This window comes from Cherax quadricarinatus, chromosome 38 (assembly GCF_038502225.1).
Source record: "Cherax quadricarinatus isolate ZL_2023a chromosome 38, ASM3850222v1, whole genome shotgun sequence".
In the NCBI taxonomy this organism is placed as follows: Eukaryota; Metazoa; Arthropoda; class Malacostraca; order Decapoda; family Parastacidae; genus Cherax; species Cherax quadricarinatus.
In genome coordinates, this window is record NC_091329.1 from 5,994,863 (window position 1) to 6,014,901 (window position 20,039).

General features: G+C 40.7%; 1 protein-coding gene across 2 annotated transcripts in view; it reads right to left on the minus strand.

Moving 5' to 3' along the window:
* Positions 1 to 8,503: 8,503 nt before the first annotated feature.
* Positions 8,504 to 20,039, minus strand: part of LOC128692945 (pituitary homeobox x) — a 107,084-nt gene continuing 95,548 nt past the window's right edge. For both annotated transcript variants that reach the window (XM_070092039.1, XM_070092038.1), the window contains 3 exons: positions 14,902 to 15,040; positions 14,118 to 14,184; positions 8,504 to 10,963 (listed from right to left, as the gene is read on the minus strand). In XM_070092039.1, the coding sequence (XP_069948140.1) occupies positions 10,376 to 10,963; positions 14,118 to 14,184; positions 14,902 to 15,040 (794 nt within the window). In that variant the 3' untranslated portion in view covers positions 8,504 to 10,375. The remainder of the gene's footprint in view (positions 10,964 to 14,117; positions 14,185 to 14,901; positions 15,041 to 20,039) is intronic.

Genomic DNA, 20,039 nt, shown 5'->3' on the forward strand with positions numbered 1-20,039 from the left:
GTGGTGGTGATGATGATGGTGGTGGTGATGGTGATGATGATGATAGTGGTGGTGATGATGATGGTGGTGGTGATGATGATGATGATGATAGTGGTGGTGATGATGATGGTGGTGGTGATGGTGATGATGATGATAGTGGTGATGATGATGATGGTGGTGGTGATGGTGATGATGATGATAGTGGTGGTGATGATGATGGTGGTGGTGATGGTGATGATGATGATAGTGGTGGTGATGATGATGGTGGTGGTGATGGTGATGATGATGGTGGTGGTAATGGTGATGATGATGATAGTGGTGGTGATGATGATGGTAATGATGATGGTGATAATGATAGTGATGACAATGATCATGGTGATGATAATGGTTATAGTGATGATGGCTATGATGATAATGGTGATGATAATAATGAGATGATAATGATGATGATGGTGATGATTCTGATGATGCAGACAGTTCTCTTCACAACAGTCAACACGCCACTGTTATAAAAACAGTCAAACGGGTGACTGTTGACGGTCCTTCCAACAGTTAAAATACGACTTAGTTATATAAGCACTGGTGCCCCGTTTTCTGTTAGCTGCTACACTGTTCTTTCCTCTTTTATACTGTTTCCCTTCTAACCTATTCTAAACTAACCTAACCTAACCTAACCTAACCTATTCTAAACTAACCTAACCTAACCTAACCTATTCTAAACTAACCTAACCTAACCTAATCCAATCTAAAGTAACCTAACCTAACCTAATCTAATCTAAACTAACCTAACCTAACCTAATCTAATCCAATCTAAACTAACCTAACCTAACCTAATCCAATCTAAACTAACTTAACCTAACCTAATCTAATCTAATCTAATCTAATCTCACCTAACCTAATCTAAACTAATCTAACCCAACCTAATCTAATCTAACCTAACCTAACCTAACTAACCTAATCTACCCTAACCTAACCTAATCTAACCTAACCTAATCTAATCTAACCTAACCTAACCCCATCTAACCTAACCTATCCTAATCGACCCTAACCTAACCTAACCTAATTAACCTAATCCAACCTAACCTAATCTAACCTAACCTAACATAACCAAATTTAACCTAATCTAATCTAACCTAACCTAACCTAACCTAACCTAACCTAACCTAACCTAACCTAACCTAACTTAATCTAACCTAACCTAATCTAATCTAACCTAATATAAACTAATCTAACCTAACCTAATCTAATCTAACCTAACCTAACCTAACCTAACTTAACCTAACCTAACCTAACCTAACCTAACCTAACCTAATCTAGCCTAACCTAATCTAACCTAACCTAGCCTAACCTAGCCTTACCTAACCTAATCTAACCTAATCTAACCTAACCTAACCTAACCTAATCTAACCTAACCTAACCTAACCTAACCTAACCTAACCTAATCTAACCTAATCTAACCTAACCTAACCTAACCTAACCTAACCTAACCTAATCTAACCTAACCTAACCTAATCTAACCTAACCTAACCTAACCTAACCTAACCTAATCTAACCTAACCTAACTTAATCTAACCTAACCTAACCTAACCTAACCTAACCTAATCTAACCTAACCTAACCTAATCTAACCTAACCTAACCTAACCTAACCTAACCTAACCTAACCTAATCTAACCTAACCTAACCTAACCTAACCTAACCTAACCTAACCTAACCTAACTTAATCTAACCTAACCTAACCTAATGTAACCCAACCTAATCTAATCTAACCTAACCTAATGGTTATTAGGAGGATGAATTAAACGATAATAATAATGATGATGATGATGGTGGTGTTGAAGACGATAATGGTGAGCAAGACGTGCAGGGTGTTGCAGTCCTGGTGATGTGGCTTCAGTCTTGACTCCACCTCAAAGTTCCTGTGCATGATATCCTACAACAACAACAAGAATAACAACCATAACAGCAACAACAACAGCCGAAGCAGCAACAACAGCAGAAGCAACACCACTAGCAGCAGCAACAGTAGCAGCAACAACAGCAGCAGCAGCAACACCAGTAGCAACAACAGCAGCAGCAGCAACACCAGTAGCAACAACAGCAGCAGCAACAATAGCAGCAGCAGCAACAATAGCAGCAGCAACAAAAGCAGCAGCAACAATAGCAGCAGCAGCAACAGCAGCAACATCAGTAGCAGCAAAAGCAGCCTCAACCATAACAAGAACACAAACAACAGCACAAGGCGCTGAACGCGTAAGGACCAAGCAGCGCCCGGGTAACGGGGAGGTGATATGCTTCGACTCAAGAAATGGAAGGGTAGCCACATATCCCTTGGATCAAGAGCCTTTCACCAGCATTAAAGCACTCCCTTTTTCTTCTTGAAGGAATGCTGAAAGAGGGGAGGGATCTGAAGGGGGGGTAGACAAGTTGGCCCATCACTTAGCAAGTTCCCCCATCACTTAGCGTATCAGGGGAGGGGGGATATGGGGGTGATGGGTTTGAGGAAAGGGATCAGATCCCCCTTCCCCCACCATAGTAATTCAGAACAAGAAAGTTGAACAAGTTAACCTGATGGATACGGCCTGATTGGCTTGTGAAGAGCGGCTCAAAGTTGTACTTTATCGATCAGATGTAATTTGCATAGGCTATATTCATAGTGTATATTATGCAAAGTATGTATCGGCGATGCGTTACACATCGTAGGTGTAGATAGTAAAGAAAGCCTTTGGATGCATTTACATCCACGTTTCTTGAAGAGAGGGAAGAGGAGGGTGTTGATAGTGACAGCTGAAGAATGATAGGGGCCTTCTGTTGGTGGGAGAAGGAGAAAGGAGTGAGAGATATCAAGGTGTGAGGGAGACATCATAGAGTGGGGGAGACCTCAGCCAGTGAGAGCGATCTTGAAAGAGAGACCTTAAGAAGGGAGTCTTTGAGTACTCAAAGACTGGGAGACATCAAGAAAGGAGACGATGAGCATTCAGAGATTCTGGGAGACATCAAGAAGGAAGACAGAGGGTCCTCAAGGACTCTGGGAGACCTGAAGAAGAATTTTGGGAGATCTCAAAACAAGCGTGACAAAAAATCCTCAGTAACTCAGGAAGACTTCGTGAAAAAAAAGAGACCAAGAGTCCTCAAGTACTCAGTAGTCTGTGAAATCTCTAGGAATCCAGGAGACTTGAAGAACGGAGACCTGGAGACTTCGGAGAGTCTGTTGTATGCCAGAGAGTCTGTTATATGTCAGCCTGAGGCAGAGCTTCAAGTCCCCCTACAGGGTAACTGAAGGAAACACGTCAGTCTTCGCCCTCCCACTGGCAGTAAACAAAGGCCGCCCTGCACTTTATACCCGGAATCAACTTAATTAACATAGAAATAATAGGTTAAAGTAAGCGAGCGTGTATCGCGTAGCCTGGCACAAATGGATGGGGATTACTCAACCAATCAACTTTCCCCCGTGATGGTCTAGCAAGTAGTTCGACTAATGCCTGATCTGCATACGCAGATGGCCGCTTGCTCGCTGCGCTGCTGAGAGACGCTGCGCCCCTTGATCCTACTGGCTAATCCTGGCTTCGATGGCACACTCTGGAGAGTGAAGGAGTTTGGTCTCCTCTTATCATTACCCCCCTTCCTTCCCCCCTCTCGTCTCCCTTCCCCAGCCATCTTAGGCCAAACCCTCAGGGGAGCAGGGTAGGCCTAGGCTTTCACCAAGCAAGTGAACTCTGGTGGTGGGCCGGGTCGCGGGGGCGTTGACCCCCTGGAACTCCCTCCAGGTAGAAGCAACACTACAGAGCTGTTGTCTACAGACAACGCTACAAAACTATCATGCTCACTCAGTGCCAGAAGGTAGCAGCATTTAAGTGCTACAAGGTAGCGCTTTAAAGCTACGTAGCGACCCTCCAACTCCTCCACCAATCAGCTATCAGAATTTTGTTTACACCGGCAGCGGCGGCCATCTTGCCTCTCCCGGCAGCCACTCCTGCGGGTTGACCGCACTCGTGCGCGTTAACCGCACTCATGCGGGTTAGTAAGTTTATTCAGGTATAGGTGCACATAAATAGAGTTACATAAATTATCATACAGCAGCATATGTGTAGGTTACCTAAGATAACCCAAAAAGTCAGACAAAGTAACTTAGTATTTCCATTGGGGTCCTGTTTCTAATAATAATAATAATAATAATAAGAAGAAGAAGAAGAAGAAGAAGAAAAAGAAGAAGAAGAAGAATAAGAATAAGAAGAATATGAAGAAGAATCCTTGAATTACAACATTACATTCGCTCGTCTCCTATTATTATTTTATTATTGTTATTTTTATTATATCATTATTGTTACCATTATTATTATTATTATTATTATTTATTATTATTATTATTATTATTATTATTATTATTATTATTATTATTATTATTATTATTATTGTTGTTGTTGTTGTTGTTGGGAAGTAATCAGGTTTGATTCGAGGAAGGGGAAAGTTAGCTCTGATACCTTGGAATAAGATCCCAACACCGGCATTATGGAAACCCCCCTAGAGGTATATGCTTGTAGATCCTTGATGATATCTACCTGTAGATCCTTGATATCTACTTGTAGATCCTTGATGATGTCTACTTGTAGATCCTTGATATCTACTTGTAGTTCCTTGATATCTACATGTAGATTTTGATATTTACTTATAGATACTTGATATCTACTTGTAGATACTTGAAGCTACTCCTAGCTGCGTATGTATGTATGTATGTATGTATGTATGGGATATAGAAATACAATAACTGTGTACACTTAATACTATAAGAAAGGAGGTACTCTGCAGCGGGGCTGTTGACCCATACTAGGCAGGTCTTTCTCAAAAATATTCCCCCAACCCATTATCAGTGTTACCCAACACTGATAATGTGTTTAATTTATATCTGAGGCTACCCAAGGTTCTAGCTTAAATAACTCTACTAAGCAGACTGTTCTACGCATCCACTGCTCAATTTCCAAACCAATATCCTTTTTAAATCTAAATTTATCCAATTTTATTTCATTATTTCGAGTTCTTTCTTGAGTATTATCCTCAGAACCTCATTTATATCTGCCTTATTTATGCCCATCTTAAACTTATACAATTCAGTCATATCTCCTCTCATTCTACGTCTTACAAGTGGATGTAGGTTAAAGGATGTCATTCTTCGTATGGAATATTACAAGTGGATGTAGGTTAAAGGATGTCATTCTTCGTATGGAATATTACAAGTGGATGTAGGTTAAAGGATGTCATTCTTCGTATGGAATATTACAAGTGGATGTAGGTTAAAGGATGTCATTCTTCGTATGGAATATTACAAGTGGATGTAGGTTAAAGGATGTCATTCTTCGTATGGAATATTACAAGTGGATGTAGGTTAAAGGATGTCATTCTTCGTATGGAATATTACAAGTGGATGTAGGTTAAAGGATGTCATTCTTCGTATGGAATATTACAAGTGGATGTAGGTTAAAGGATGTCATTCTTCGTATGGAATATTACAAGTGGATGTAGGTTAAAGGATGTCATTCTTCGTATGGAATATTACAAGTGGATGTAGGTTAAAGGATGTCATTCTTCGTATGGAATATTTCTTTTGCTATAGGATAATGTGAGTCGTATGTTGTTATGTAGGTGGTGTTTTGTCTGCTTGAGTATTATTAGCATATCTGACTGTCAAGCAGACACAGCACCACATACCTCACAACACAGGAGTCACATGATGCTCGAGCAGACACAGCACCACATACCTCACAACACAGGAGTCACATGATGCTCGAGCAGACACAGCACCACATACCTCACAACACAGGAGTCACATGATGCTCGAGCAGACACAGCACCACATACCTCACAACACAGGAGTCACATGATGCTCGAGCAGAGACAGCACCACATACCTCACAACACAGGAGTCACATGATGCTCGAGCAGACACAGCACCACATACCTCACAACACAGGAGTCACATGATGCTCGAGCAGAGACAGCACCACATACCTCACAACACAGGAGTCACATGATGCTCGAGCAGAGACAGCACCACATACCTCACAACACAGGAGTCACATGATGCTCGAGCAGAGACAGCACCACATACCTCACAACACAGGAGTCACATGATGCTCGAGCAGACACAGCACCACATACCTCACAACACAGGAGTCACATGATCCTATTGTCTACCTGTCCTCATCCCAGTGTCATTCTTCAGGTCACCATGCGTCACTCTCACCTCACTCAGGTCACCATACGTCACTCACACCTCACTCAGGTCACCATGCGTCACTCACACCTCACTCAGGTCACCATGCGTCACTCACACCTCACTCAGGTCATCATGGGTCACTCACACTTCACTCAGGTCACCATGCGTCACTCACACTTCACTCAGGTCACCATGCGTCACTCACACCTCACTCAGGTCACCATGCGTCACTCACACCTCACTCAGGTCACCATGCGTCACTCACACCTCACTCAGGTCACCATGCGTCACTCACACCTCACTCAGGTCATCATGGGTCACTCACACTTCACTCAGGTCACCATGCGTCACTCACACTTCACTCAGGTCACCATGCGTCACTCACACCTCACTCAGGTCACCATGCGTCACTCACACCTCACTCAGGTCACCATGCGTCACTCACACCTCACTCAGGTCACCATGCGTCACTCACACCTCACTCAGGTCATCATGGGTCACTCACACTTCACTCAGGTCACCATGCGTCACTCACACCTCACTCAGGTCACCATGCGTCACTCACACCTCACTCTCCGCCTATATATACTCTCTTTTTTTAACCTCTGTATGTTAGAAGTGATCAAGGTCCCAGAACCCAAGCATTTTCTATTAAATATGACCTAGTGTTTCTTCACCTGTCTTTCTAAACCAATTTGTGGATATTTATTACCAGGGTTTATATAATTTTTGTCATTCTTCTTTGAATATTCTCTAACGAATTTATATCCATTTTGTAGTATGGAGACCAGAACTATTCTGCATATCTATTTGAGGCCTTAATGATCATGTGTAGACCCTGAAAACAACGTCAGTGCCTAGAGAATTACCCATACTTGGCAGGTCCTTGTGAAACCCAAACCCACTAATATTAACCCAGCCCATTAACCCTGTTAACTCAAGTGTAAGTCCCACTCAAATCCAACCCCTCTCACTCATGCATTTATCTAACCTGTATTTGAAGCTATCTCAAGCTTTTAGCTTCAATGACCCAATTATTTCCAAACCAGTACTTTTCTATATCCTTTCCCCAATGGAAATAAGTCACTCTGTCTTACTATTTTGGGTTATACTAGGTACTTTATACATATTCTGCTATGTATGATAATCTGTGTAAATGTATTTCTGTATACCTGAGTAAACTTACTTATTCTAAATCTAAATTTATCCAGTCTGTGTTTATTCAGCTCGCGCACACCACCAACCACTGCTCCTGCAGTCATCTTTGCCAGCTGTAAACACGGTAATCAGAGGAAGAATTAGCCACATGTGCAACATCTGGCTTTCGCCGTCCAGGGGCTTTATCAATACATGGACCAGAGCCAAACTTACTTCGAAGTTTCGGTCCAAATCGGCCCGAAACATCGTCATAGGTTTTACTCTCATAAGTGCAGGTTGGGAATTGTTCCAGCCACGATATTGTGACTTTTTGTTTTTTTGTTCCACTTCTTCCAATTTTTGGTTCAGCATTTCGTAGGATTAACATTGTCATTCTTGTTCCTGAAAGTTGTTCAAACATTGATCAGCGTAGTGTACGTCTTTCTTGTACTAGTGTTGTTCAGTGTGTTTCACCACTGTTGGATTTCAGTAATGCAGAGTACAGTCTTTAAGAGTAAATACACTCCCTCAGAGTACACTCCCGCAGAGTACATTCCCTCAGAGTACACTCGCAGAGTACACTCCCTCATAGTACACCCTGTGGGAGTGTACTCCAACGTGGGGTAACAATTATAATTTTCTTTTAGTTCTTAACCATCGCAAAGAACATTTTATAATACATATTGCTATGTCTCCGATCTCTCTCTCTCTCTCTCTCTCTCTCTCTCTCTCTCTATATATATATATATATATATATATATATATATATATATATATATATATATATATATATATATATATATATATATATATATATATATATATATATATATATATATATATATATATATATATAGATATATATATATATATATATATATATATATATATACATGTATATGTACGTTCAAGAGTTTTGAAGAGCCTTGATGCTGACGAGGGACTCTGAATCCAGGAATCGGAGCTACCTTTCTCTTACTCGCATCAAACCTAGTTACTTCCCATTCCCCAGGCGGTGTATGACCCCTGAGTATTTAGCGCTTCATCTTTAACATGACAGTTACAGTGTATGGCAACCATGATTTAGTTAGTCAGGCTTCCAAAATATAAGGTTTATTCAGGGAGGCTTCCTTAAAGTTTAATTAAAACCTGGATGTGCTGTGGTTAATGAAAGACTCTTAATAATGAAATTAATTATTTTATTAAACCATGATACAGTAATACGGATGTAAACAGAGAAACCTACACAAATTAGTCTCTACGTTGAAGGTTGTGTACACTGATGGGGCAGCGAGGGAGGGCAGGAGGAACAGGTGGTCTTTATGTACAGCCTTGACGACCAGCCACCAACCAGGAGCTGTGACTCGACCCCCTGCAACCACAAATAGGTGAGTACCTGTGCAAATGGAATGTGTGAGAGTGATAACGACGCCAGCAAGGAACGTGACTTCGCTACCATGTAGCCTCGCGCCTGCGTTCCTCCAGGCCACTGTTTTCACCATTTTTTTCATCTTTCCCTGGTTTTCCAGGCATTAGCGACGTTTTCTTCGTTAGTAAAAGATCGTTTTATCTTTATGTACATACAAATCTGTACGTTTAACAGACATACAGTGATACAAATCAATTTTTTTTATTTTGTGTATAAACGCCTCGGAATTTTTTTCTGGGGTAACTGAAGAAAAAGAAATATTCTTTTATTTATTTTTGGGGGGAGGTGACAGAGCAAATATCATTACTTGGTTATGTTAAATTAAAGTTCATAAAATAAAAAAAAGTTAACCCGTTTTGAATAGCCTGGTAAACTCGTGTATAAATTATTATTAACATTATTATTTAATACTGGTTAATACGTAACCGACACATAAATAAACGGAATTGTTCCAAATGTGTGTATTAATATGGATATTAATCCACGTTTATACACTTCACTTACTCCACTTTTCTGAATAATTTCGTGTTTGTGTTTCAGTTATTATGATCAATTACTCTTTTTCCTACTTTTTTCGTTATTTAATTACTTTTAAGGATAATTTAATGTCAGGAATTTTGTATTATTTTTAAAATACAAATTATAATACTTTGTTATTACTTAACAGTTTTCTAATTATTCACTTGTATCAAATTAATTCGCATTTTTTTAAGTAGTTAAACTGAACCAGTAATGAAGAGGTGAGAACCACTGATTAAGAGGACCATTAACAGAGGCCACTGGTTCCCTGATTAACGGGGTCACTGGAACGGGAATTAATAGGGGCTACTGGTTCGCTGATTTAACAGGACCACTGATCAACAGAGGCCCAGGACCATTGATTAACGCTGAACCACTGGTAGCCAGCATCACTGGACCTCGTTTAAAAACTTCGGATACACCATTTGGTCATATATACAACACGAATTATATACAAAGAAATAGAAAGGGAAAAGTTACGCCTTGAACCGAGTTGATGTACGCTATGTATAGGATGTGCGTGTCATATACGCTATAGGAGAAGGCTATCAAAACTGACTCTGCCCCACTCATTGAAGTATACGGAAGTGGATTACAGTCTAAGAGCTCCCCGCTCCTCTCGCTATACAGAAGAGCTGCTATAGAAGAGACTCTCAAAAGTTGCTATACATAGGACCTTCAGACATGTCACGTGGTGACTGTAGCGACGTAGAAGGTTCCTGAGGAAGGGGTAGTAGAAGCCATGTGAGCCCAGAGATAGGATGCCCTCGCCTCCATGAAGCCGTCCTCCAGGAAGCCATCCATGAGTAGCGTTCAGCACCACCAAGTACCGTGCGCATTTCTCCTTCAGGACAGTGTGGACCTAGGAAGGCAGGTTGTGCGAGTGTCGCACCTTCAGGAGGGTCTGGGGATGACGGTGGTGGGTCTCTGTATAAATGATCAGTTATTTTTTTGCAGTTATTGAGTGTCAGGTATTGAGAGCCTGCTGAGCACTGTCTCAGGCATCCGGAGATCTTGCGCACACTCGGGAGTATTTTACAGAGGAAGTGACGACAGCTCACCACCCCCCACAGGAAGACCAGTTGGCTGGGTGTCGCGGGCGTTACGCTATGACGGTATTCATGCAGGAGAACTTGTCAGTGGGCGCCGCCGTGGTGAAGAAGGCGTTGTTGTCTGCTACCGGAGGAGACCTGGTATCTGTCCCGCCGCTGGAGTACGAGAAGGCCGGGGAGTGGGACTTAGCCTTGAGGCGGAGTGAGGCGATGGAGGAGGACATGGAGGAGGTCTGGTCGCGGTAGACGTAGGGAGGTGTCGGGGCCGGGTAGGGGCACGGGGCAGCACTAGAGCCCAGGGAGGAAGACATGGTGGTGGGCATAAGGTTAGCAGAACCGCCCATACTCTGAGTCGGTGTCTGGAAGCAGTTGATGGGAGACATGGCTGAGGGTTGCTGGCTCATGAGGGGGTTCATGTTGACTCCGTTGAAGCCCCAGGCGAAGCTCTTGGCCCCCAGGGGTGGCGGTGTGACCTTGGCCCAATTGTTGTAGGAGTAGCCGGAGTAGAGACCATCGTCAGGCCAGGCCAGACCGTTGAGCTGGGCGCCCCAGCCACCCTTCAACTCTCCCGGCATTCCTGCCGTCATAGCGTGACGCTCCCGCTTCCGCCACTTGGCTCGACGGTTCTTGAACCAGATCTGAGGAAGAGAAAACCTTGAGTTAGTTGACGGTAACACAGCTATAATACATGATCAGTACACACACACACACACACACACACACACACACACACACACACACACACACACACACACACACACACACACACACACACACACACGTACCCCCCACACACCATACGTCAACACTATCAACGAAAGACATACACATGTTACCATGTTTTGCAAAGGGCAAGGGAAACTATTGTGAAGGACTTGGGAGTGTTAATGTGAGAGGATCGCACCTTCAAGGATCACTCAAAACAAGGTATGCCATGTCAGTGATTCGTTTTAAATCACTTCTTCTTTCTAGACTAGAATACTGCTGTACACTAACAACTTCATTCAAGGCAGGTGGAATCGCAGATCTAGTTCCGTCAAACATCTTAATTACTGGAAACGCTTGGAAGCACTTGATCTGTACTCAGTGGAGCGCAGGCGAGAGATATATCATAATCTACACTTGGAAAATCCTAGAGGGACTGGTCCCTAATCTGCACAGAGAAATCACTCCCTACAACAGCAAAAGACTTGGCAGGCGATGCTACATACTCCCAATAAAAAGTAAGAGCGCCATTAGTACACTTGAGAGAAAACACAATAAGTGTCCGGGGCCCAAGACTGTTCAACAGCCTCCCGCCAGGCATAAGGGGAATTGCCAATAGACCCCTGGTTATCTTCAAGAGGGAGCTGGAGAGATACCTAAAGTCAGTACCTGATCAGCCAGGCTGTGGGTTCGTACGTTGGTCTACGTGCGGCCAGCAGTAACAGCCTGGTTGTTTAGACCCTGATCCGCCGGGAGGCCTGGTCAACGACTGGGCCACGGGGGCATTAACCCCCGGAACGACCTCCAGGAAGACCATCAACACACAACACAAACACACCAACCTATAATCACACATACCATCACTACAAAAACCTACACTTAACATTACCACACACGCACACACACCACAAAACGCCATAAATGAAGTTGAGAGAAATCCTAAATACTTTTTCTCATACGCAAAATCAAGGGCTAAAACCACATCCAGTATCTGGCCCTTACTTAAAGCAGATGGATCCTACACTGATGACAACAAAGAAATGAGCGAAATAATCAAGTTACAATATGACTCTGTGTTCAGTGAGCCATTAATCAGTCTAAAGATTGACAGTCCAAATGAGTTTTTCATGGGTGAAACTCAAAACTCTGCCATTTTACATTATTTCCGACATAACTCTGACACCACTTGACTTCGAGAAAGCGATGGCTTGTGTGCCTCTGCACTCTGCCCTGACTCATGGTACTCCATATTCATCAAGAACTGCAAGAAACCACTATCTCGTGCCTTGAATATTCTATAGAGGAGGAGCCTGGACACAGGAATCATCCCACACTCCTTAAAAACCACTGACATAGCCCCACTCCACAAAGGTGGCAGTAAAGCAATCGTAAAATAAACCGTAGAACAACAAGGCTGACGTCCCATTTCATCAGAATCTTTGAGAGAGTCTTAAAAATAAGACTGCTAATCACGTGGAATCTCAACAGTTGTACAACTCGAGCAACCTGGGCTTACAGTAGATTACTCTTTATCTCGCAATTGCTTGACCATTACCACATTTCATATATGCAGTGGGAAACAAGCAAAACGTAAAGCAGTTTACACTGACTTCAAAAGCCTTTGACAAGTGTGACCATGCATGTATTAGCTCACGAAATACATGAAAAGGAAATAACTGGCAAAAATAGGCAGATGGATATTTAATTTACTAACGAACAGACCAAAGTGTAATAGTGAACAGAGTGAAATCGGAGGCAGCCATAGTGAAGACTTGTGTTCCGCAAGGCACGGTATTACCCTCTCATCTCTCCCTTATATTTTATTTGTGGTATTACTAGGTTTATTATATTTATTAATTTATTTTATAGAATTAATTCTTATAGTAAAGCCTAAAAAAATATATACAGAGTTTTGTCTGAAGTCAAAAAGATATGTAATTAATAATCTTTGATGTTGTGACTACAGTGAATTAATGGTATAGTGTTTAAAATTATTGTTATATCATCAAGTATACGCTAAACCCGTATGGGTGATACAACTAGTGCATAAGAAAGGTAGCAGAACATGCAAGTCAAACACGTAAATTCCAGTACAGACTTCAGGAAAAAGATGAAAGTCACAGTCAACAAAAAGGACAATTTGAGTATGAAAAAAAATAAGAGTAAAATGTAAACAAAACCGATTACGGTTTTTATTTAAAAAAAAAATGATGGGACCAAAATCCTTGAAATAAGAAAAGTAGACCTTAGTAGACAGAAAACGAGAATAAAATTATTAAAAAAAAATGGTGGTAACGAAAACGGAGGTAATAAATATTAGAGCAGGTGTGGGCAATGTTTGCAGTGTTGCCACCATTTCCTCTATGATTTACGCTTGTTTGCTAAGCTTAGCGGAGACACGCGATGGATGAGCGCTTAAGCTGCAATCACAATGATGGAACTGCTCATCCGTCAGGCTTGTGAACTCTGCCTCATACTTTGAACACTGCTGAACACTTCTAAAACACCACAACCAACAACAACAACAGCAACATATGTTTATTGCTGTCATATATAGAAGTTATTAAGTGAATTTAAGTATTTAATAACCCACAAGGGTTTAGTGCCTGTATTGAATACAGTAATAATGTTCACTATCTTAATTTATCAATATCATATATCTATATATATATATATATATATATATATATATATATATATATATATATATATATATATATATATATATATATATAGATATATAGATAGATAGATAGATAGATAGAGAGAGAGAGAGAGAGCAATATAGCATCGTAATATTTAGGAGGTGTGAGTTTTACTCTTGAAACCGGATATTAAAATATTGTTCATTTGTTGTTATCTATGGTGGATGAGAAGCTTCCTTCATTGACACTAGATAAGGAAGGTCATTAACTTCCCGTAAAAATAACTCAGATAAGTTACTTGTGAACATTTTTCTGCCTCACGGGGAGTAAATAGTGGTGGTTTAGAGGTAGTGACAGTAGTGGTGGTGACAGCAGTGGCACTCACAGCAGTGGCACTCACAGTAGTGGTAGGTACAGAAGTTGTATGGCATTATTTACTCACCCTGACTTGCGCTTCCTTCAAGTTAAGCCACAGAGCGATCTCCTCCCTGGCGCTCAGGTCTGGATATCTAAGGGGGAAAACACATACATATTACAACTATCTATCTATCTATCTATCTATCTATCTATCTATATATATATATATATATATATATATATATATATATATATATATATATATATATAAAGCCTCCAGCACCCTGACTCACACGGGTTTACCGCTTCATGGGAATATTATTATTAATAATAAACAATAATTTAGAGAGAATAATTTTTGAAGTTTATCAGTGATGTCAAATTTGAATGCTAAGTTATTATTATTATTATTATTATTATTATTATTATTATTATTATTATTATTATTATTATTAATATTATTATTATTATTATTATTAGGAAGAAGCTATTTACACCGTGCACTTGTTCCTAGCAAAGGTGACATCCAGCTCCTGGACCAAGTCACCTGGACTCACCTGTTCCTAGCAAAGGTGGCCTCCAGCTCCTGGACTCACCTGTTCCTTGCATAGGTGGCCTCCAGCTCCTGGACTCACTTGTTTCTAGCAAAGGTGGCCTCCAGCTCCTGGACTCACCTGTTCCTAGCAAAGGTGGCCTCCAGCTCCTGGACTCACCTGTTCCTAGCAAAGGTGGCCTCCAGCTCATGGACTCACCTGCTCCTAGCAAAGGTGGCCTCCAGCTCCTGGACTCACCTGTTCCCAGCAAAGGTGGCCTCCAGTTCCTGGACTCACCTGTTCCTAGCAAAGGTGGCCTCCAGCTCCTGGACTCACCTGTTCCTAGCAAAGGTGGCCTCCAGCTCCTGTAGTTGCTGGGAGGTGAAGTGAGTTCTCTGTCGTCGTTGTCGTTTCTTCTTGTTCTTGTCGTCGTCAGATTCTGTAGAACACGACTGAGACGGTTTCTCTCCCACGTCTGTAACAACCATAATGTTATGTTAGTAACCAAGATCAACCATAATGTTACGTTAGTAACCAAGATCAACCATAATGTTAGTAACCAAGATCAACCATAATGTTAGTAACCAAGATCAACCATAATGTTAGTAACCAAGATCAACCATAATGTTAGTAACCAAGATCAACCATAATGTTAGTAACCAAGATCAACCATAATGTTAGTAACCAAGATCAACCATAATGTTAGTAACCAAGATCAACCATAATGTTATGTTAGTAACCAAGATCAACCATAATGTTAGTAACCAAGATCAACCATAATGTTAGTAACCAAGATCAATTATAATGTTAGTAACCAAGATCAACCATAATGTTAGTAACCAAGATCAACCATAATGTTATGTTAGTAACCAAGATCAACCATAATGTTAGTAACCAAGATCAACCATAATGTTAGTAACCAAGATCAACTATAATGTTAGTAACCAAGATCAACCATAATGTTATGTTAGTAACCAAGATCAACCATAATGTTATGCTAGTAACCAAGATCAACCATAATGTTAGTAACCAAGATCAACCATAATGTTATGCTAGTAACCAAGATCAACCATAATGTTAGTAACCAAGATCAACCATAATGTTAGTAACCAAGATCAACCATAATGTTATGCTAGTAACCAAGATCAACCATAATGTTAGTAACCAAGATCAACCATAATGTTAGTAACCAAGATCAACCATAATGTTATGCTAGTAACCAAGATCAACCATAATGTTAGTAACCAAGATCAACCATAATGTTAGTAACCAAGATCAACCATAATGTTATGCTAGTAACCAAGATCAACCATAATGTTATGCTAGTAACCAAGATCAACCATAATGTTAGTAACCAAGGTCAACCATAATGTTATGCTAGTAACCAAGATCAACCATAATGTTAGTAACCAAGATCAACCATAATGTTATGTTAGTAACCAAGATCAACCATAATGTTATGTTAGTAACCAAGATCAACCATAATGTTAGTAACCAAGATCAACCATAATGTTAGTAACCAAGATCAACCATAATGTTAGTAACCAAGATCAACCATAATGTTATGCTAGTAACCAAGATCAACCATAATGTTAGTAACCAAGGTCAACCATAATGTTATGCTAGTAACCAAGATCAACCATAATGTTAGTAACCAAGATCAACCATAATGTTATGCTAGTAACCAAGATCAACCATAATGTTAGTAACCAAGATCAACCATAATGTTAGTAACCAAGATCAACCATAATGTTAGTAACCAAGATCAACCATAATGTTAGTAACCAAGATCAACCATAATGTTAGTAACCAAGATCAACCATAATGTTAGTAACCAAGATCAACCATAATGTTAGTAACCAAGATCAACCATAATGTTATGTTAGTAACTAAGCTGTATATTACTCTGTATTACTCCCCAAACTTTATTGCACTTTTACTCCCCATACACACAAAAATATACACATAAATTTGGTATGACCCACAAGGGTTTAGCGTTTTCGTATAATAATAATAATAATAATAATAATAATAATAATAATAATAATTGCACATAAAATACGTGCCATAGGAATAACTGGGAAGGTAGGATAATGGATATTTAGTTGGAAGTGGTTCACTGGTTTGGTCCCGGCCTGGGTCTTATCCATGTGGTTCAACACTGGCTCGCCAGGTGGGCCTGTCGTATCTTTTCTTTCTTGATGATTTGTCCAGTAGTCTTGCCTTGAGAAGGGATGTTTAACTTACTAATAAATAGAACCCAGAGCCAGAGAGTAATAGTAAAGAGAGTGAAGTGAGAGGTTGCTACAGTATTAAGTTGTTCCTTAAGGCTGGGTACTCACTCCCACTTATCTTCCTCATTCTCATATCTGACATAAACAGGGACAAAACCCATAGCACTGTATCATATTTGCAGAAACACTAGAATTAGTATGAGAGTGTCATCTAGAGAAGACACAGCGATGCTCCAAGCTGATATACACCAAGTCTTCCAGTGAACCACTGACAATGTGATGTTCAATGAGGACAAATTTCAGTTACTACGTTATGGTAAAACTGAGGAAATGAAAATAAGTTCAAAGGACAAGACGAATTTAAAACACTGAATAGAGTGGAAGTCTGATGTGAGAAACCTGGGAGTAATAATGTCAGAAGACCTCACTTTGTGAGACTTTTAAGCATTACAACAATGTTGTTATCGCTACTAGGAAGAAAATGATAAGATGAATAATGAGAACGTTCAAAACAAGAGATGCCAAGCCACTGATGATAGACTTCAAAACACTCGTTCTCTCTAGGCTGGAATATTGTTGTGTACTAACGACCTCTTTCAAGGTGGAAGAAATTGCGGAACTGGAGAATGCACAGAGAACCTTCACTGCAAGTATAAACTCAAAAAAGCTTCTGAATTACTTGGAGAACTTGAAGTTCCTTGATCTATACTTCTTCTAACGTAAGAAATGATACATCGTAATATACACCTGAAAGATTCTGGAGGAATTACCCCCCCCCCAAGCCTTCACAACTTAGGAAAGCACGAGGCTTGACAGACGATGCAAAACACCGCTAGTATAAAGAGAGGCGAGGTAAGTGTAATGAGTTAACTCAAGTGTAGGGAAACCACGACTCTTCAACGTCATCCTGTCGTGCATAAGGGGGAATTACCAACAAATCTCGGCATGATTTAAGAGAAATTGGATAAGTTGCTCAAGTCAGCTCCTGATCAGCCGAGTTGTGTTATATATGTTGGACTGCGGGCGGCCAACACTAACAGTGATGCATCAGGCCAACAACCAGGAGACCTGGTCTAGAACCGGGCCGCGGGGGCGGTGACCCCGGAAGCCACTACAGATCACCTGTGTGTGTGTGTATATATATATATATATATATATATATATATATATATATATATATATATATATATATATATATATATATATATATATATATATATATATATACATACGTATATAATATGTAAGAATTACTTTTAAAAAATGCTTTGAAATACTCACAAGAAAGTGTATCTAACAGCTCCATCCCCGTTGTCTGGTGGTTCACTTGTGTTCTGGGTTCCTCTGTGTTCACTTCACGAATTCTAAACACCGGAATTTAATTAACGTTCACCAGAAATCTACTCGTCTCCGCCGGAAATTCACTCGCCTTCACCGGAAGTTCACTCGCGTGAGTGTTCACTCTATGAATTCTTTGCCACTCACGAATTCTTTTAGTCCTTTTAATCAAATTACTTATGATTACGCACTCTTGCTGTAATAAAAGAGTGCCTCATACACGACCTCAGAGTCGTTATGTAGACGAGGGTATTTAGCGAGAAATTGAGTGAGAGAATGTGGTACAGTGTGACCTGAGGTGAGGTTAGGTTAGACTAGGGCAGATTAGGTTGGAGTAGATTACGTTAGGTTAGGTTAGGTTAGGTTAGGTTAGGTTAGGTTAGGGTCACTTGTGGTCAAGATTAAGCTGCGTTCTCTTTTTTTTTGCATACGGCAGAACGACAAAGCTAACAGCAGCTGCACAGCAGAACGACAAATTTAACAGCAGCTCCACAACAGAACGACAAAGTTAACAGCAGCTGCACAGCAGAACGACAAAGTTAACAGCAGCTGCACAACAGAACGACAAAATTAACCGCAGCTGCACAGCAGAACGACAAAGTTAACAGCAGCTTCACAGCAGAACGATGAGGTTAATAGCAGCTACACAGAACGACGAGGTTAACAGCAGCTGCACAGCACATAAACAGCAAGAGTGGAACTAGGAGGTGAGATGTTGACAGCTGCGAGGTGATGTGTGTTGATGCTAGCTCTGTCTACCACTGTTGTGTCTGACCATCAGTTGACCTTTGACCTACCTCTTGTAGTGAACCTCTCCCCCTTCCTCCCCAACCAGGCCCCTCCTTTCCACAGCCAGGCCCCCACCCTACATCTCCCCTTCCACAATCAGGCCCCCTTTCATCTCCCCTTCCACAACGAGACCCATCCTTCACCCTTTCCTTCTAGCACACCATCCTTCACCTCTACCTTCTAACACACCATCCTTCACCTCCTAACACACCATCCTTCACCCCTACCTTCTAACATACCATCCTTCACCCCTACCTTTTAACACACCATCCTTCACCCCCTACCTCCTAACACACCATCCTTCACCTCTACCTTCTAACACACCATCCTTTATCCTTTCTCCTTTTCTTCATAGGTTTCACCATCCTTTCTCCCACTTCATCTCACCTGTTTTCCTCTTCCCTCCCTCCCTCTCTCTCCGTCCATCACCTCAGCAGAGGCTTAACACCTTCCAGGGAGGGACCAAGTTCCACCACTGATGAGTATTGGTCACGACACTGAAGCCCCGATAATGCTTTCTACCACATACTTGTTTTTAGACATACAAATACACCTTTATATATATATATATATATATATATATATATATATATATATATATATATATATATATATATATATATATATATATATATATATATATATATATATATATATATATATATATATATATATATATATATATATATATATATATATATATATATATATATATACTATATATATATATATATATATATATATATATATATATATATATATATATATATATATATATATATCTATATTAAAGGTAGTAGGTTGGTAGACAGCAACCGCCCAGGGAGGTACTACCGTCCTGTGGTAGTAGGTTGGTAGACAGCAACCACCCAGGGAGGTACTACCGTCCTGTGGTAGTAGGTTGGTAGACAGCAACCCCCCAGGGAGGTACTACCGTCCTGTGGTAGTAGGTTGGTAGACAGCAACCACCCAGGGAGGTACTACCGTCCTGTGGTAGTAGGTTGGTAGACAGCAACCGCCCAGGGAGGTACTACCGTCCTCTGGTAGTAGGTTGGTAGACAGCAACCACCCAGGGAGGTACTACCGTCCTGTGGTAGTAGGTTGGTAGACAGC